The sequence below is a fragment of the Oncorhynchus clarkii genome, chromosome 29 (assembly GCF_045791955.1).
Source record: "Oncorhynchus clarkii lewisi isolate Uvic-CL-2024 chromosome 29, UVic_Ocla_1.0, whole genome shotgun sequence".
Lineage (NCBI taxonomy): Eukaryota > Metazoa > Chordata > Actinopteri > Salmoniformes > Salmonidae > Oncorhynchus > Oncorhynchus clarkii.
The window spans coordinates 45,075,242-45,095,062 of NC_092175.1; the positions used below are offsets into that span (position 1 = coordinate 45,075,242).

Below are 19,821 nucleotides of genomic sequence, written 5' to 3' on the forward strand. Positions count from 1 at the left end.
ACTCCTCCCTAATGCTCTGCCTCTTCTTCTCTCCTCTGTGTGATTCCACTCCTCTCTAATGCTCTGCCTCTTCTTCTCTCCTCTTTGTGATTCCACTCCTCCCTAATGCTCTGCCTGGTATTCTCTTCTTCTCTCCTCTGTGTGATTCCACTCCTCCCTAATGCTCTGCCTCTTCTTCTCTCCTCTGTGTGATTCCACTCCTCCCTAATGCTCTACCTCTTCTTCTCTCCTCTTTGTGATTCCACTCCTCCCTAATGCTCTGCCTCTTCTTCTCTCCTCTGTGTGATTCCACTCCTCCCTAATGCTCTGCCTCTTCTTCTCTCCTCTGTGTGATTCCACTTCCCCCTAATGCTCTGCCTGGTATTCTCTTCTTCTCTCCTCTTTGTGATTCCACTCCTCCCTAATGCTCTGCCTGGTATTCTCTTCTTCTCTCCTCTTTGTGATTCCACTCCTCCCTAATGCTCTGCCTCTTCTTCTCTCCTCTTTGTGATTCCACTCCTCCCTAATGCTCTGCCTCTTCTTCTCTCCTCTGTGTGATTCCACTCCTCCCTAATGCTCTGCCTGGTATTCTCTTCTTCTCTCCTCTGTGTGATTCCACTCCTCCCTAATGCTCTGCCTCTTCTTCTCTCCTCTGTGTGATTCCACTCATCCCTAATTCTCTGCCTCTTCTTCTCTCCTCTTTGTGATTCCACTCCTCCCTAATGCTCTGCCTGGTATTATCTTCTTCTCTCCTCTTTGTGATTCCACTCCTCCCTAATGCTCTGCCTCTTCTTCTCTCCTCTGTGTGATTCCACTCCTCCCTAATGCTCTGCCTCTTCTTCTCTCCTCTGTGTGATTCCACTCCTCCCTAATGCTCTGCCTCTTCTTCTCTCCTCTGTGTGATTCCACTCCTCCCTAATGCTCTGCCTCTTCTTCTCTCCTCTTTGTGATTCCACTCCTCCCTAATGCTCTGCCTCTTCTTCTCTCCTCTGTGTGATTCCACTCCTCCCTAATGCTCTGCCTCTTCTTCTCTCCTCTGTGTGATTCCACTTCCCCCTAATGCTCTGCCTGGTATTCTCTTCTTCTCTCCTCTGTGTGATTCCACTCCTCCCTAATGCTCTGCCTGGTATTCTCTTCTTCTCTCCTCTTTGTGATTCCACTCCTCCCTAATGCTCTGCCTCTTCTTCTCTCCTCTTTGTGATTCCACTCCTCCCTAATGCTCTGCCTCTTCTTCTCTCCTCTGTGTGATTCCACTCCTCCCTAATGCTCTGCCTGGTATTCTCTTCTTCTCTCCTCTGTGTGATTCCACTCCTCCCTAATGCTCTGCCTCTTCTTCTCTCCTCTGTGTGATTCCACTCCTCCCTAATTCTCTGCCTCTTCTTCTCTCCTCTTTGTGATTCCACTCCTCCCTAATGCTCTGCCTGGTATTATCTTCTTCTCTCCTCTTTGTGATTCCACTCCTCCCTAATGCTCTGGCTGGTATTCTCTTTTTCTCTCCTCTTTGTGATTCCACTCCTCCCTAATGCTCTGCCTCTTCTTCTCTCCTCTGTGTGATTCCACTCCTCCCTAATGCTCTGCCTGGTATTCTCTTCTTCTCTCCTCTGTGTGATTCCACTCCTCCCTAATGCTCTGCCTCTTCTTCTCTCCTCTGTGTGATTCCACTCCTCCCTAATGCTCTGCCCTGTATTCTCTTCTTCTCCTCTTTGTGATTCCACTCCTGCCTAATGCTCTGCCTCTTCTTCTCTCCTCTTTGTGATTCCACTCCTCCCTAATGCTCTGCCTGGTATTCTCTTCTTCTCTCCTCTTTGTGATTCCACTCCTCCCTAATGCTCTGCCTCTTCTTCTCTCCTCTGTGTGATTCCACTCCTCCCTAATGCTCTGCCTCCTCTTCTCTCCTCTTTGTGATTCCTCTCCTCCCTAATGCTCTGCCTGGTATTCTCTTCTTCTCTCCTCTTTGTGATTCCACTCCTCCCTAATGCTCTGCCTCTTCTTCTCTCCTCTGTGTGATTCCACTCCTCCCTAATGCTCTGCCTCTTCTTCTCTCCTCTGTGTGATTCCACTCCTCCCTAATGCTCTGCCTCTTCTTCTCTCCTCTGTGTGATTCCACTCCTCCCTAATGCTCTGCCTCTTCTTCTCTCCTCTGTGTGATTCCACTCCTCCCTAATGCTCTGCCTCTTCTTCTCTCCTCTGTGTGATTCCACTCCTCCCTAATGCTCTGCCTCTTCTTCTCTCCTCTGTGTGATTCCACTCCTCCCTAATGCTCTGCCTGGTATTCTCTTCTTCTCTCCTCTTTGTGATTCCACTCCTCCCTAATGCTCTGCCTCTTCTTCTCTCCTCTGTGTGATTCCACTCCTCCCTAATGCTCTGCCTCTTCTTCTCTCCTCTGTGTGATTCCACTCCTCCCTAATGCTCTGCCTCTTCTTCTCTCCTCTGTGTGATTCCACTCCTCCCTAATGCTCTGCCTCTTCTTCTCTCCTCTGTGTGATTCCACTCCTCCCTAATGCTCTGCCTGGTATTCTCTTCTTCTCTCCTCTTTGTGATTCCACTCCTCCCTAATGCTCTGCCTCTTCTTCTCTCCTCTGTGTGATTCCACTCCTCCCTAATGCTCTGCCTCTTCTTCTCTCCTCTGTGTGATTCCACTCCTCCCTAATGCTCTGCCTCTTCTTCTCTCCTCTGTGTGATTCCACTCCTCCCTAATGCTCTGCCTCTTCTTCTCTCCTCTGTGTGATTCCACTCCTCCCTAATGCTCTGCCTGGTATTCTCTTCTTCTCTCCTCTGTGTGACTCCACTCCTCCCTAATGCTCTGCCTCTTCTTCTCTCCTCTGTGTGATTCCACTCCTCCCTAATGCTCTGCCTGGTATTCTCTTCTCCTCTCCTCTGTGTGATTCCACTCCTCCCTAATGCTCTGCCTCTTCTTCTCTCCTCTGTGTGATTCCACTCCTCCCTAATGCTCTGCCTCTTCTTCTCTCCTCTGTGTGATTCCACTCCTCCCTAATGCTCTGCCTGGTATTCTCTTCTTCTCTCCTCTGTGTGATTCCACTCCTCCCTAATGCTCTGCCTCTTCTTCTCTCCTCTGTGTGATTCCACTCCTCCCTAATGCTCTGCCTGGTATTCTCTTCTTCTCTCCTCTTTGTGATTCCACTCCTCCCTAATGCTCTGCCTCTTCTTCTCTCCTCTGTGTGATTCCACTCCTCCCTAATGCTCTGCCTCTTCTTCTCTCCTCTTTGTGATTCCACTCCTCCCTAATGCTCTGCCTCTTCTTCTCTCCTCTTTGTGATTCCACTCCTCCCTAATGCTCTGCCTCTTCTTCTCTCCTCTGTGTGATTCCACTCCTCCCTAATGCTCTGCCTGGTATTCTCTTCTTCTCTCCTCTTTGTGATTCCACTCCTCCCTAATGCTCTGCCTCTTCTTCTCTCCTCTGTGTGATTCCACTCCTCCCTAATGCTCTGCCTCTTCTTCTCTCCTCTGTGTGATTCCACTCCTCCCTAATGCTCTGTCTGGTATTCTCTTCTTCTCTCCTCTTTGTGATTCCACTCCTCCCTAATGCTCTGCCTCTTCTTCTCTCCTCTGTGTGATTCCACTCCTCCCTAATGCTCTGCCTCTTCTTCTCTCCTCTTTGTGATTCCACTCCTCCCTAATGCTCTGCCTGGTATTCTCTTCTTCTCTCCTCTTTGTGATTCCACTCCTCCCTAATGCTCTGCCTCTTCTTCTCTCCTCTGTGTGATTCCACTCCTCCCTAATGCTCTGCCTCCTCTTCTCTCCTCTTTGTGATTCCTCTCCTCCCTAATGCTCTGCCTCTTCTTCTCTCCTCTGTGTGATTCCACTCCTCCCTAATGCTCTGCCTGGTATTCTCTTCTTCTCTCCTCTTTGTGATTCCACTCCTCCCTAATGCTCTGCCTCCTCTTCTCTCCTCTTTGTGATTCCACTCCTCCCTAATGCTCTGCCTCTTCTTCTCTCCTCTGTGTGATTCCACTCCTCCCTAATGCTCTGCCTCTTCTTCTCTCCTCTGTGTGATTCCACTCCTCCCTAATGCTCTGCCTCTTCTTCTCTCCTCTGTGTGATTCCACTCCTCTCTAATGCTCTGCCTCTTCTTCTCTCCTCTTTGTGATTCCACTCCTCCCTAATGCTCTGCCTGGTATTCTCTTCTTCTCTCCTCTGTGTGATTCCACTCCTCCCTAATGCTCTGCCTCTTCTTCTCTCCTCTGTGTGATTCCACTCCTCCCTAATGCTCTACCTCTTCTTCTCTCCTCTTTGTGATTCCACTCCTCCCTAATGCTCTGCCTCTTCTTCTCTCCTCTGTGTGATTCCACTCCTCCCTAATGCTCTGCCTCTTCTTCTCTCCTCTGTGTGATTCCACTTCCCCCTAATGCTCTGCCTGGTATTCTCTTCTTCTCTCCTCTTTGTGATTCCACTCCTCCCTAATGCTCTGCCTGGTATTCTCTTCTTCTCTCCTCTTTGTGATTCCACTCCTCCCTAATGCTCTGCCTCTTCTTCTCTCCTCTTTGTGATTCCACTCCTCCCTAATGCTCTGCCTCTTCTTCTCTCCTCTGTGTGATTCCACTCCTCCCTAATGCTCTGCCTGGTATTCTCTTCTTCTCTCCTCTGTGTGATTCCACTCCTCCCTAATGCTCTGCCTCTTCTTCTCTCCTCTGTGTGATTCCACTCATCCCTAATTCTCTGCCTCTTCTTCTCTCCTCTTTGTGATTCCACTCCTCCCTAATGCTCTGCCTGGTATTATCTTCTTCTCTCCTCTTTGTGATTCCACTCCTCCCTAATGCTCTGCCTCTTCTTCTCTCCTCTGTGTGATTCCACTCCTCCCTAATGCTCTGCCTGGTATTCTCTTCTTCTCTCCTCTGTGTGATTCCACTCCTCCCTAATGCTCTGCCTCTTCTTCTCTCCTCTGTGTGATTCCACTCCTCCCTAATGCTCTGCCCTGTATTCTCTTCTTCTCTCCTCTTTGTGATTCCACTCCTGCCTAATGCTCTGCCTCTTCTTCTCTCCTCTTTGTGATTCCACTCCTCCCTAATGCTCTGCCTGGTATTCTCTTCTTCTCTCCTCTTTGTGATTCCACTCCTCCCTAATGCTCTGCCTCTTCTTCTCTCCTCTGTGTGATTCCACTCCTCCCTAATGCTCTGCCTCCTCTTCTCTCCTCTTTGTGATTCCTCTCCTCCCTAATGCTCTGCCTCTTCTTCTCTCCTCTGTGTGATTCCACTCCTCCCTAATACTCTGCCTCTTCTTCTCTCCTCTGTGTGATTCCACTCCTCCCTAATGCTCTGCCTCTTCTTCTCTCCTCTGTGTGATTCCACTCCTCCCTAATGCTCTGCCTCTTCTTCTCTCCTCTGTGTGATTCCACTCCTCCCTAATGCTCTGCCTGGTATTCTCTTCTTCTCTCCTCTGTGTGACTCCACTCCTCCCTAATGCTCTGCCTCTTCTTCTCTCCTCTGTGTGATTCCACTCCTCCCTAATGCTCTGCCTGGTATTCTCTTCTCCTCTCCTCTGTGTGATTCCACTCCTCCCTAATGCTCTGCCTCTTCTTCTCTCCTCTGTGTGATTCCACTCCTCCCTAATGCTCTGCCTCTTCTTCTCTCCTCTGTGTGATTCCACTCCTCCCTAATGCTCTGCCTGGTATTCTCTTCTTCTCTCCTCTGTGTGATTCCACTCCTCCCTAATGCTCTGCCTCTTCTTCTCTCCTCTGTGTGATTCCACTCCTCCCTAATGCTCTGCCTGGTATTCTCTTCTTCTCTCCTCTTTGTGATTCCACTCCTCCCTAATGCTCTGCCTCTTCTTCTCTCCTCTGTGTGATTCCACTCCTCCCTAATGCTCTGCCTCTTCTTCTCTCCTCTTTGTGATTCCACTCCTCCCTAATGCTCTGCCTCTTCTTCTCTCCTCTTTGTGATTCCACTCCTCCCTAATGCTCTGCCTCTTCTTCTCTCCTCTGTGTGATTCCACTCCTCCCTAATGCTCTGCCTGGTATTCTCTTCTTCTCTCCTCTTTGTGATTCCACTCCTCCCTAATGCTCTGCCTCTTCTTCTCTCCTCTGTGTGATTCCACTCCTCCCTAATGCTCTGCCTCTTCTTCTCTCCTCTGTGTGATTCCACTCCTCCCTAATGCTCTGCCTGGTATTCTCTTCTTCTCTCCTCTTTGTGATTCCACTCCTCCCTAATGCTCTGCCTCTTCTTCTCTCCTCTGTGTGATTCCACTCCTCCCTAATGCTCTGCCTCTTCTTCTCTCCTCTTTGTGATTCCACTCCTCCCTAATGCTCTGCCTGGTATTCTCTTCTTCTCTCCTCTTTGTGATTCCACTCCTCCCTAATGCTCTGCCTCTTCTTCTCTCCTCTGTGTGATTCCACTCCTCCCTAATGCTCTGCCTCTTCTTCTCTCCTCTTTGTGATTCCACTCCTCCCTAATGCTCTGCCTCTTCTTCTCTCCTCTTTGTGATTCCTCTCCTCCCTAATGCTCTGCCTGGTATTCTCTTCTTCTCTCCTCTTTGTGATTCCACTCCTCCCTAATGCTCTGCCTGGTATTCTCTTCTTCTCTCCTCTGTGTGATTCCACTCCTCCCTAATGCTCTGCCTCTTCTCTCCTCTTTGTGATTCCACTCCTCCCTAATGCTCTGCCTCTTCTTCTCTCCTCTGTGTGATTCCACTCCTCCCTAATGCTCTGCCTCTTCTTCTCTCCTCTTTGTGATTCCACTCCTCCCTAATGCTCTGCCTCTTCTTCTCTCCTCTTTGTGATTCCACTCCTCCCTAATGCTCTGCCTCTTCTTCTCTCCTCTGTGTGATTCCACTCCTCCCTAATGCTCTGCCTCTTCTTCTCTCCTCTGTGTGATTCCACTCCTCCCTAATGCTCTGCCTCTTCTTCTCTCCTCTTTGTGATTCCACTCCTCCCTAATGCTCTGCCTCTTCTTCTCTCCTCTTTGTGATTCCACTCCTCCCTAATGCTCTGCCTCTTCTTCTCTTCTCTGTGTGATTCCACTCCGCCCTAATGCTCTGCCTCTTCTCTCCTCTGTGTGATTCCACTCCTCCCTAATGCTCTGCCTCTTCTTCTCTCCTCTTTGTGATTCCACTCCTCCCTAATGCTCTGCCTCTTCTTCTCTCCTCTGTGTGATTCCACTCCTCCCTAATGCTCTGCCTCTTCTTCTCTCCTCTGTGTGATTCCACTCCTCCCTAATGCTCTGTCTGGTATTCTCTTCTTCTCTCCTCTGTGTGATTCCACTCCTCCCTAATGCTCTGCCTCTTCTTCTCTCCTCTGTGTGATTCCACTCCTCCCTAATGCTCTGCCTCTTCTTCTCTCCTCTGTGTGATTCCACTCCTCCCTAATTCTCTGCCTGGTATTCTCTTCTTCTCTCCTCTTTGTGATTCCACTCCTCCCTAATGCTCTGCCTCTTCTTCTCTCCTCTTTGTGATTCCACTCCTCCCTAATGCTCTGCCTCTTCTTCTCTCCTCTTTGTGATTCCACTCCTCCCTAATGCTCTGCCTGGTATTCTCTTCTTCTCTCCTCTGTGTGATTCCACTCCTCCCTAATGCTCTGCCTCTTCTTCTCTCCTCTTTGTGATTCCACTCCTCCCTAATGCTCTGCCTCTTCTTCTCTCCTCTTTGTGATTCCACTCCTCCCTAATGCTCTGCCTCTTCTTCTCTCCTCTTTGTGATTCCACTCCTCCCTAATGCTCTGTCTGGTATTCTCTTCTTCTCTCCTCTGTGTGACTCCACTCCTCCCTAATGCTCTGCCTCTTCTTCTCTCCTCTGTGTGATTCCACTCCTCCCTAATTCTCTGCCTCTTCTTCTCTCCTCTTTGTGATTCCACTCCTCCCTAATGCTCTGTCTGGTATTCTCTTCTTCTCTCCTCTGTGTGACTCCACTCCTCCCTAATGCTCTGCCTCTTCTTCTCTCCTCTGTGTGATTCCACTCCTCCCTAATGCTCTGCCTGGTATTCTCTTCTTCTCTCCTCTTTGTGATTCCACTCCTCCCTAATGCTCTGCCTCTTCTTCTCTCCTCTTTGTGATTCCACTCCTCCCTAATGCTCTGCCTGGTATTCTCTTCTTCTCTCCTCTGTGTGATTCCACTCCTCCCTAATGCTCTGCCTCTTCTTCTCTCCTCTGTGTGATTCCACTCCTCCCTAATGCTCTGCCTGGTATTCTCTTCTTCTCTCCTCTTTGTGATTCCACTCCTCCCTAATGCTCTGCCTCTTCTTCTCTCCTCTTTGTGATTCCACTCCTCCCTAATGCTCTGCCTGGTATTCTCTTCTTCTCTCCTCTGTGTGATTCCACTCCTCCCTAATGCTCTGCCTGGTATTCTCTTCTTCTCTCCTCTGTGTGATTCCACTCCTCCCTAATGCTCTGCCTCTTCTTCTCTCCTCTGTGTGATTCCACTCCTCCCTAATGCTCTGCCTGGTATTCTCTTCTTCTCTCCTCTTTGTGATTCCACTCCTCCCTAATGCTCTGCCTCTTCTTCTCTCCTCTGTGTGATTCCACTCCTCCCTAATGCTCTGCCTCTTCTTCTCTCCTCTTTGTGATTCCACTCCTCCCTAATGCTCTGCCTGGTATTCTCTTCTTCTCTCCTCTTTGTGATTCCATTCCTCCCTAATGCTCTGCCTCTTCTTCTCTCCTCTTTGTGATTCCATTCCTCCCTAATGCTCTGCCTCTTCTTCTCTCCTCTTTGTGATTCCACTCCTCCCTAATGCTCTGCCTCTTCTTCTCTCCTCTTTGTGATTCCACTCCTCCCTAATGCTCTGCCTCTTCTTCTCTCCTCTGTGTGATTCCACTCCTCCCTAATGCTCGGCCTCTTCTTCTCTCCTCTGTGTGATTCCACTCCTCCCTAATGCTCTGCCTCTTCTCTCCTCTGTGTGATTCCACTCCTCCCTAATGCTCTGACTCTTCTTCTCTCCTCTGTGTGATTCCACTCCTCCCTAATGCTCTGCCTCTTCTTCTCTCCTCTGTGTGATTCCACTCCTCCCTAATGCTCTGCCTGGTATTCTCTTCTTCTCTCCTCTGTGTGATTCCACTCCTCCCTAATGCTCTGCCTCTTCTTCTCTCCTCTGTGTGATTCCACTCCTCCCTAATGCTCTGCCTGGTATTCTCTTCTTCTCTCCTCTGTGTGATTCCATTCCTCCCTAATGCTCTGCCTCTTCTTCTCTCCTCTGTGTGATTCCACTCCTCCCTAATGCTCTGCCTCTTCTCTCCTCTGTGTGATTCCACTCCTCCCTAATGCTCTGACTCTTCTTCTCTCCTCTGTGTGATTCCACTCCTCCCTAATGCTCTGACTCTTCTTCTCTCCTCTGTGTGATTCCACTCCTCCCTAATGCTCTGCCTCTTCTTCTCTCCTCTGTGTGATTCCACTCCTCCCTAATGCTCTGCCTGGTATTCTCTTCTTCTCTCCTCTGTGTGATTCCACTCCTCCCTAATGCTCTGCCTGGTATTCTCTTCTTCTCTCCTCTTTGTGATTCCACTCCTCCCTAATGCTCTGCCTCTTCTTCTCTCCTCTTTGTGATTCCATTCCTCCCTAATGCTCTGCCTCTTCTTCTCTCCTCTTTGTGATTCCACTCCTCCCTAATGCTCTGCCTCTTCTTCTCTCCTCTTTGTGATTCCACTCCTCCCTAATGCTCTGCCTCTTCTTCTCTCCTCTGTGTGATTCCACTCCTCCCTAATGCTCGGCCTCTTCTTCTCTCCTCTGTGTGATTCCACTCCTCCCTAATGCTCTGCCTCTTCTCTCCTCTGTGTGATTCCACTCCTCCCTAATGCTCTGACTCTTCTTCTCTCCTCTGTGTGATTCCACTCCTCCCTAATGCTCTGCCTCTTCTTCTCTCCTCTGTGTGATTCCACTCCTCCCTAATGCTCTGCCTGGTATTCTCTTCTTCTCTCCTCTGTGTGATTCCACTCCTCCCTAATGCTCTGCCTCTTCTTCTCTCCTCTGTGTGATTCCACTCCTCCCTAATGCTCTGCCTGGTATTCTCTTCTTCTCTCCTCTGTGTGATTCCATTCCTCCCTAATGCTCTGCCTCTTCTTCTCTCCTCTGTGTGATTCCACTCCTCCCTAATGCTCTGCCTCTTCTCTCCTCTGTGTGATTCCACTCCTCCCTAATGCTCTGACTCTTCTTCTCTCCTCTGTGTGATTCCACTCCTCCCTAATGCTCTGACTCTTCTTCTCTCCTCTGTGTGATTCCACTCCTCCCTAATGCTCTGCCTCTTCTTCTCTCCTCTGTGTGATTCCACTCCTCCCTAATGCTCTGCCTGGTATTCTCTTCTTCTCTCCTCTGTGTGATTCCACTCCTCCCTAATGCTCTGCCTGGTATTCTCTTCTTCTCTCCTCTTTGTGATTCCACTCCTCCCTAATGCTCTGCCTCTTCTCTCCTCTGTGTGATTCCACTCCTCCCTAATGCTCTGCCTCTTCTTCTCTCCTCTGTGTGATTCCACTCCTCCCTAATGCTCTGCCTCTTCTTCTCTCCTCTGTGTGATTCCACTCCTCCCTAATGCTCTGCCTCTTCTTCTCTCCTCTGTGTGATTCCACTCCTCCCTAATGCTCTGCCTGGTATTCTCTTCTTCTCTCCTCTTTGTGATTCCACTCCTCCCTAATGCTCTGCCTGGTATTCTCTCCTCTGTGTGATTCCACTCCTCCCTAATGCTCTGCCTCTTCTTCTCTCCTCTTTGTGATTCCACTCCTCCCTAATGCTCTGCCTCTTCTTCTCTCCTCTTTTTGATTCCACTCCTCCCTAATGCTCTGCCTGGTATTCTCTTCTTCTCTCCTCTTTGTGATTCCACTCCTCCCTAATGCTCTGCCTGGTATTCTCTTCTTCTCTCCTCTGTGTGATTCCACTCCTCCCTAATGCTCTGCCTCTTCTTCTCTCCTCTGTGTGACTCCACTCCTCCCTAATGCTCTGCCTCTTCTTCTCTCCTCTGTGTGATTCCACTCCTCCCTAATGCTCTGCCTGGTATTCTCTTCTTCTCTCCTCTGTGTGATTCCACTCCTCCATAATGCTCTGCCTGGTATTCTCTTCTTCTCTCCTCTGTGTGATTCCACTCCTCCCTAATGCTCTGCCTCTTCTCTCCTCTGTGTGATTCCACTCCTCCCTAATGCTCTGCCTCTTCTTCTCTCCTCTGTGTGATTCCACTCCTCCCTAATGCTCTGCCTCTTCTTCTCTCCTCTGTGTGATTCCACTCCTCCCTAATGCTCTGCCTCTTCTTCTCTCCTCTGTGTGATTCCACTCCTCCCTAATGCTCTGCCTCTTCTTCTCTCCTCTGTGTGATTCCACTGCTCCCTAATGCTCTGCCTCTTCTTCTCTCCTCTGTGTGATTCCACTCCTCCCTAATGCTCTGCCTCTTCTTCTCTCCTCTGTGTGATTCCACTCCTCCCTAATGCTCTGCCTCTTCTTCTCTCCTCTGTGTGATTCCACTCCTCCCTAATGCTCTGCCTGGTATTCTCTTCTTCTCTCCTCTTTGTGATTCCACTCCTCCCTAATGCTCTGCCTCTTCTTCTCTCCTCTGTGTGATTCCACTCCTCCCTAATGCTTTGCCTCTTCTTCTCTCCTCTGTGTGATTTCACTCCTCCCTAATGCTATGCCTCTTCTTCTCTCCTCTTTGTGATTCCACTCCTCCCTAATGCTCTGCCTGGTATTCTCTTCTTCTCTCCTCTGTGTGATTCCACTCCTCCCTAATGCTCTGCCTCTTCTTCTCTCCTCTTTGTGATTCTACTCCTCCCTAATGCTCTGCCTCTTCTTCTCTCCTCTTTGTGATTCCACTCCTCCCTAATGCTCTGCCTGGTATTCTCTTCTTCTCTCCTCTGTGTGATTCCACTCCTCCCTAATGCTCTGCCTCTTCTTCTCTCCTCTGTGTGATTCCACTCCTCCCTAATGCTCTGCCTCTTCTCTCCTCTTTGTGATTCCACTCCTCCCTAATGCTCTGCCTCTTCTTCTCTCCTCTTTGTGATTCCACTCCTCCCTAATGCTCTGCCTGGTATTCTCTTCTTCTCTCCTCTGTGTGATTCCACTCCTCCCTAATGCTCTGCCTCTTCTTCTCTCCTCTTTGTGATTCCATTCCTCCCTAATGCTCTGCCTCTTCTTCTCTCCTCTGTGTGATTCCACTCCTCCCTAATGCTCTGCCTGGTATTCTCTTCTTCTCTCCTCTTTGTGATTCCACTCCTCCCTAATGCTCTGCCTGGTATTCTCTCCTCTGTGTGATACCACTCCTCCCTAATGCTCTGCCTCTTCTTCTCTCCTCTTTGTGATTCCACTCCTCCCTAATGCTCTGCCTCTTCTTCTCTCCTCTTTTTGATTCCACTCCTCCCTAATGCTCTGCCTGGTATTCTCTTCTTCTCTCCTCTTTGTGATTCCACTCCTCCCTAATGCTCTGCCTGGTATTCTCTTCTTCTCTCCTCTGTGTGATTCCACTCCTCCCTAATGCTCTGCCTCTTCTTCTCTCCTCTGTGTGACTCCACTCCTCCCTAATGCTCTGCCTCTTCTTCTCTCCTCTGTGTGATTCCACTCCTCCCTAATGCTCTGCCTGGTATTCTCTTCTTCTCTCCTCTGTGTGATTCCACTCCTCCATAATGCTCTGCCTGGTATTCTCTTCTTCTCTCCTCTGTGTGATTCCACTCCTCCCTAATGCTCTGCCTCTTCTCTCCTCTGTGTGATTCCACTCCTCCCTAATGCTCTGCCTCTTCTTCTCTCCTCTGTGTGATTCCACTCCTCCCTAATGCTCTGCCTCTTCTTCTCTCCTCTGTGTGATTCCACTCCTCCCTAATGCTCTGCCTCTTCTTCTCTCCTCTGTGTGATTCCACTCCTCCCTAATGCTCTGCCTCTTCTTCTCTCCTCTGTGTGATTCCACTGCTCCCTAATGCTCTGCCTCTTCTTCTCTCCTCTGTGTGATTCCACTCCTCCCTAATGCTCTGCCTCTTCTTCTCTCCTCTGTGTGATTCCACTCCTCCCTAATGCTCTGCCTCTTCTTCTCTCCTCTGTGTGATTCCACTCCTCCCTAATGCTCTGCCTGGTATTCTCTTCTTCTCTCCTCTTTGTGATTCCACTCCTCCCTAATGCTCTGCCTCTTCTTCTCTCCTCTGTGTGATTCCACTCCTCCCTAATGCTTTGCCTCTTCTTCTCTCCTCTGTGTGATTTCACTCCTCCCTAATGCTATGCCTCTTCTTCTCTCCTCTTTGTGATTCCACTCCTCCCTAATGCTCTGCCTGGTATTCTCTTCTTCTCTCCTCTGTGTGATTCCACTCCTCCCTAATGCTCTGCCTCTTCTTCTCTCCTCTTTGTGATTCTACTCCTCCCTAATGCTCTGCCTCTTCTTCTCTCCTCTTTGTGATTCCACTCCTCCCTAATGCTCTGCCTGGTATTCTCTTCTTCTCTCCTCTGTGTGATTCCACTCCTCCCTAATGCTCTGCCTCTTCTTCTCTCCTCTGTGTGATTCCACTCCTCCCTAATGCTCTGCCTCTTCTCTCCTCTTTGTGATTCCACTCCTCCCTAATGCTCTGCCTCTTCTTCTCTCCTCTTTGTGATTCCACTCCTCCCTAATGCTCTGCCTGGTATTCTCTTCTTCTCTCCTCTGTGTGATTCCACTCCTCCCTAATGCTCTGCCTCTTCTTCTCTCCTCTTTGTGATTCCATTCCTCCCTAATGCTCTGCCTCTTCTTCTCTCCTCTGTGTGATTCCACTCCTCCCTAATGCTCTGCCTCTTCTTCTCTCCTCTTTGTGATTCCATTCCTCCCTAATGCTCTGCCTCTTCTTCTCTCCTCTGTGTGATTCCACTCCTCCCTAATGCTCTGCCTCTTCTTCTCTCCTCTTTGTGATTCCACTCCTCCCTAATGATCTGCCTCTTCTTCTCTCCTCTTTGTGATTCCACTCCTCCCTAATGCTCTGCCTCTTCTTCTCTCCTCTGTGTGATTCCACTCCTCCCTAATGCTCTGCCTGGTATTCTCTTCTTCTCTCCTCTTTGTGATTCCACTCCTCCCTAATGCTCTGCCTCTTCTTCTCTCCTCTATGTGATTCCACTCCTCCCTAATGCTCTGCCTCCTCTTCTCTCCTCTGTGTGATTCCACTCCTCCCTAATGCTCTGCCTCTTCTTCTCTCCTCTGTGTGATTCCACTCCTCCCTAATGCTCTGCCTCTTCTTCTCTCCTCTGTGTGATTCCACTCCTCCCTAATGCTCTGCCTGGTATTCTCTTCTTCTCTCCTCTTTGTGATTCCACTCCTCCCTAATGCTCTGCCTCTTCTTCTCTCCTCTGTGTGATTCCACTCCTCCCTAATGCTCTGCCTGGTATTCTCTTCTTCTCTCCTCTGTGTGATTCCACTCCTCCCTAATGCTCTGCCTCTTCTTCTCTCCTCTGTGTGATTCCACTCCTCCCTAATGCTCTGCCTGGTATTCTCTTCTTCTCTCCTCTGTGTGATTCCACTCCTCCCTAATGCTCTGCCTCTTCTTCTCTCCTCTGTGTGATTCCACTCCTCCCTAATGCTCTGCCTCTTCTTCTCTCCTCTGTGTGATTCCACGCCTCCCTAATGCTCTGCCTGGTATTCTCTTCTTCTCTCCTCTGTGTGATTCCACTCCTCCCTAATGCTCTGCCTCTTCTTCTCTCCTCTGTGTGATTCCACTCCTCCCTAATGCTCTGCCTCTTCTTCTCTCCTCTTTGTGATTCAACTCCTCCCTAATGCTCTGCCTCTTCTCTCATCTGTGTGATTCCACTCCTCCCTAATGCTCTGCCTCTTCTTCTCTCCTCTGTGTGATTCCACTCCTCCCTAACGCTCTGCCTCTTCTCTCCTCTGTGTGATTCCACTCCTCCCTAATGCTCTGCCTCTTCTTCTCTCCTCTTTGGTATTCCACTCCTCCCTAATCTCTGCCTGGTATTCTCTTCTTCTCTCCTCTGTGTGACTCCACTCCTCCCTAATGCTCTGCCTCTTCTTCTCTCCTCTGTGTGATTCCACTCCTCCCTAATGCTCTGCCTCTTCTTCTCTCCTCTGTGTGATTCCACTCCTCCCTAATGCTCTGCCTCTTCTTCTCTCCTCTTTGTGATTCCACTCCTCCCTAATGCTCTGCCTCTTCTTCTCTCCTCTTTGTGATTCCACTCCTCCCTAATGCTCTGCCTGGTATTCTCTTCTTCTCTCCTCTGTGTGATTCCACTCCTCCCTAATGCTCTGCCTCTTCTTCTCTCCTCTTTGTGATTCCACTCCTCCCTAATGCTCTGCCTCTTCTTCTCTCCTCTTTGTGATTCCACTCCTCCCTAATGCTCTGCCTGGTAGTCCCTCTTTCCCCTCCTCTCCCTCTCTAGTCGGCCCTCTTTCCCCCTCCTCTCTCTAGTAGGCCCTCTTTCCCCTCCTCTCTCTCTCTAGTAGGCCCTCTTTCCCCCCTCCTCTCTCTCTAGTAGGCCCTCTTCCCCCCTCCTCTCTCTTTAGAGGACCTCTTTCCCCCCTCCTCCCTCTAGTAGGACTTCTTTCCCCCCCTCTCTCTAGTAGGCCCTCTTCCCCCCTCTCTCTAGTAGGCCCTCTTTCCCCCCCTCTCTCTCGAGTTGGCCCTCTTTCACCCCCTCTCGCTCTAGTTGGCCCTCTTTCCCCCCCTCTCTCTCTAGTAGGCCCTCTTTCCCCCCCTCCTCTCTCTCTAGTTGGCACTCTTTCCTCCCTCCCTCTAGTTGGCCCTCTTTCCCCCCTCCTCTCTCTCTAGTTGGCCCTCTTTCCCCCCTCCCTCTAGTTGGCCCTCTTTTCCCCCTCCTCTCTCTCTAGTTGGCCCTCTTTCCCCCCTCCCTCTAGTTGGCCCTCTTTTCCCCCTCCTCTCTCTCTAGTTGGCCCTTTTTCCCCCTCCCTCTAGTTGGCCCTCTTTTCCCCCTCCTCTCTCTCCAGTAGGCCCTCTTTCCCCCCCTCTCTCTCTAGTTGGCCCTCTTTCCCCCCTCCCTCTAGTTGGCCCTCTTTTCCCCCTCCTCTCTCTCTAGTTGGCCCTCTTTCCCCCCTCCCTCTAGTAGGCCCTCTTCCCCCCCCTTCTCCCTCTTTCCCCCCCTCTCTCTAGTAGGCCCTCTTCCCCCCTCCCTCTAGTAGGACCTCTTTCCCCCCTCTCCTGTCTCTCTTCCTCTAGTAGGCCCTCTTCCCCCCTCCTCTCTCTCTCTAGTTGGCCCTCTTTCCCCCCTCCCTCTAGTTGGCCCTCTTTCCCCCCTCCTCTCTCTCTAGTTGGCCCTCTTTCCCCCTCCCTCTAGTTGGCCCTCTTTTCCCCCTCCTCTCTCTCTAGTTGGCCCTCTTCCCCCCTCCCTCCAGTTGGCCCTCTTTTCCCCCTCCTCTCTCTCTAGTTGGCCCTCTTTCCCCCTCCTCTCTCTCCAGTAAGCCCTCTTTCCCCCCTCTCTCTCTCTAGTTGGCCCTCTTTCCCCCCTCCCTCTAGTTGGCCCTCTTTTCCCCTTCCTCTCTCTCTAGTTGGCCCTCTTTCCCCCCTCCCTCTAGTTGGCCCTCTTTCCCCCCTCCCTCTAGTTGGCCCTCTTTCCCCCCTCTCTCTATTAGGCCCTCTTCCCCCCCTCCCTCTAGTTGGCCCTCTTCCCCCCACCCTCTCCCTCTAGTAGGACCTCTTTCCCCCCTCCTCTCTCTAGTAGGACCTCTTTCCCCCTCCTCCCTCTAGTAGGCCCTCTTCCCCCCCTCCCTCTAGTAGGACCTCTTTCCCCCCTCTCCTGTCTCTCTTCCTCTAGTAGGCCCTCTTCCCCCCTCCTCTCTCTCTCTAGTAGGCCCTCTTTCCCCTCCTCTCTCTAGTAGGCCCTCTTTCCCCCCTCCTCTCTCTAGTAGGCCCTCTTTCCCCCCACCTCCCTCTAGTTGGCCCTCTTTTCCCCTTCCTCTCTCTCTAGTTGGCCCTCTTTCCCCCCTCCCTCTAGTTGGCCCTCTTTCCCCCCTCCCTCTAGTTGGCCCTCTTTCCCCCCTCCCTCTAGTTGGCCCTCTTTCCACCCTCTCTCTAGTAGGCCCTCTTTCCCCCCTCCCTCTAGTAGGCCCTCTTCCCCCCCCCCCCCCCTCTCCCTCTTTCCCCCCCTCTCTTTGTAGGCCCTCTTCCCCCCTCCTCTCTCTCTAGTAGGCCCTCTTTCCCCCCCTCTCTCTCTAGTAGGCCCTCTTCCCCCCTCCCTCTAGTAGGACCTCTTTCCCCCCTCTCCTGTCTCTCTTCCTCTAGTAGGCCCTCTTCCCCCCCTCCTCTCTCTCTCTAGTTGGCCCTCTTTCCCCCCTCCCTCTAGTTGGCCCTCTTTCCCCCCTCCCTCTAGTTGGCCCTCTTTCCCCCCTCCTCTCTCTCTAGTTGGCCCTCTTTCCCCCTCCCTCTAGTTGGCCCTCTTTTCCCCCTCCTCTCTCTCTAGTTGGCCCTCTTTCCCCCCTCCCTCTAGTTGGCCCTCTTTTCCCCCTCCTCTCTCTCTAGTTGGCCCTCTTTCCCCCCTCCCTCTAGTTGGCCCTCTTTTCCCCCTCCTCTCTCTCTAGTAGGCCCTCTTTCCCCCCACCTCCCTCTAGTTGGCCCTCTTTTCCCCTTCCTCTCTCTCTAGTTGGCCCTCTTTCCCCCCTCCCTCTAGTTGGCCCTCTTTCCCCCCTCCCTCTAGTTGGCCCTCTTTCCCCCCTCTCTCTAGTAGGCCCTCTTTCCCCCCTCCCTCTAGTAGGCCCTCTTCCCCCCCCCCCCCCCCTCTCCCTCTTTCCCCCCCTCTCTCTTGTAGGCCCTCTTCCCCCCTCCTCTCTCTCTAGTAGGCCCTCTTTTCCCCCTCCTCTCTCTAGTAGGCCCTCTTCCCCCCTCCTCTCTCTCTCTAGTTGGCCCTCTTTCCCCCCTCCCTCTAGTTGGCCCTCTTTCCCTCCTCCCTCTAGTTGGCCCTCTTTCCCCCCTCCTCTCTCTCTAGTTGGCCCTCTTTCCCCCTCCCTCTAGTTGGCCCTCTTTTCCCCCTCCTCTCTCTCTAGTTGGCCCTCTTTCCCCCCTCCCTCTAGTTGGCCCTCTTTTCCCCCTCCTCTCTCTCTAGTTGGCCCTCTTTCCCCCCTCCCTCTAGTTGGCCCTCTTTTCCCCCTCCTCTCTCTCCAGTAGGCCTTCTTTCCCCCTCTCTCTCTCTAGTTGGCCCTCTTTCCCCCCTCCCTCTAGTTGGCCCTCTTTTCCCCCTCCTCTCTCTCTAGTTGGCCCTCTTTCCCCCCTCCCTCTAGTTGGCCCTCTTTCCCCCCTCCCTCTAGTTGGCCCTCTTTCCCCCCTCTCTCTATTAGGCCCTCTTTCCCCCCTCCCTCTAGTAGGCCCTCTTCCCCCCCCTCTCCCTCTAGTAGGGCCTCTTTCCCCCCTCCTCTCTCTAGTAGGACCTCTTTCCCCCTCCTCCCTCTAGTAGGCCCTCTTCCCCCCTCCTCTCTCTCTCTAGTAGGCCCTCTTTCCCCTCCTCTCTCTAGTAGGCCCTCTTTCCCCCCTCCTCTCTCTAGTAGGCCCTCTTTCCCCCCCTCCCTCTAGTTGGCCCTCTTTTCCCCCTCCTCTCTCTCTAGTTGGCCCTCTTTCCCCCCTCCCTCTAGTTGGCCCTCTTTCCCCCCTCCCTCTAGTTGGCCCTCTTTCCCCCCTCTCTCTAGTAGGCCCTCTTTCCCCCCTCCCTCTAGTAGGCCCTCTTCCCCCCCCTCTCCCTCTTTCCCCCCCTCTCTCTAGTAGGCCCTCTTCCCCCCTCTTCTCTCTCTAGTAGGCCCTCTTTCCCCCCCTCTCTCTCTAGTAGGCCCTCTTTCCCCTCCTCTCTCTCTAGTAGGCCCTCTTTCCCCCCTCCTCTCTCTAGTAGGCCCTCTTTCCCCCCCTCTCTAGTAGGCCCTCTTCCCCCCTCCTCTCTCTCTAGTAGGCCCTCTTTCCCCCCCTCTCTCTATAGTAGGCCCTCTTTCCCCCCCTCTCTCTCTAGTAGGCCCTCTTTCCCCCCTCCTCCCTCTAGTAGGACCTCTTTCCCCCCTCTCCTGTCTCTCTCCCTGTCTGTTTGAGCGTCTCTCACTGTAAAGACCCGTGTTCTTTCTGTTTTTGTCTCCCCGTAGGTAATGAGTTTGGCCACCCAGATTGGCTGGACTTCCCCAGGAAGGGTAATGGCGAGAGTTATCAGTATGCCCGTCGTCAGTACAACCTGTTAGACCCTGACAACAACCTACGCTATACACAGCTTTACGCTTTTGACAGAGACATGAACCTCACGGAGGACAAATATGGATGGCTGGCCTCCCAGAAGGTAGGAGACAAACAGACATTTCATTTGTTTTAAGACACTGCAATCATCAACATCATTTCTTGGGGTGGTCTCGTCTATCTTAAATTATAAACTGTGTTGTTCGTGCCCTGAATGTTGATTGGCTGACAGCTATGGTATATCAGACCGTATACCACGGGTATGACAACAAAATAAGTTATATTTACTGCTCTAATTACATTGATAAATAGTTTATAATAACAATAACGCACATCGTGGGTTTGTGGTATACATGGCCAATATACCACGGCTAAGGGCTGCGTCCAGGCACTCCGCGTCGCATCGTGCCTAAGGATAAACCCCCCCGTGCCTTTATTGCTTAAATATGTGAGTATTATTACATTGATACTTAAATATGTGAGTATTATTACATTGATACTTGACTCATGACTTCTCAATGTTCAAACTCACGTACAAGGAGGCTCCTCCCTTTCTCATTAATCCCTGGAGGAGGTCTTTAGGCTCAGTGATGTCCAGACTGTAGAAATAAGGCTCTTCTTCCTCCCTTTCTCATTAATCCCTGGAGGAAGTCTTTAGGCTCAGTGATGTCCAGACTGTAGAAATAAGGCTCCTCTTCCTCCCTTTCTCATTAATCCCTGGAGGAAGTATTTAGGCTCAGTGATGTCCAGACTGTAGAAATAAGGCTCTTCTTCCTCCCTTTCTCATTAATCCCTGGAGGAAGTCTTTAGGCTCAGTGATGTC

At 51.2% G+C, this 19,821-nt stretch overlaps 1 protein-coding gene across 1 annotated transcript in view; it reads left to right on the forward strand.

Moving 5' to 3' along the window:
* The window catches only part of LOC139388709 (glucan (1,4-alpha-), branching enzyme 1a), a 193,009-nt gene that overhangs the window by 132,051 nt on the left and 41,137 nt on the right, over positions 1-19,821 (forward strand). Inside the window, exon 13 of the mRNA XM_071135561.1 lies at positions 18,914-19,101. Coding sequence (XP_070991662.1) covers positions 18,914-19,101 — 188 coding nt within the window. The remainder of the gene's footprint in view (positions 1-18,913; positions 19,102-19,821) is intronic.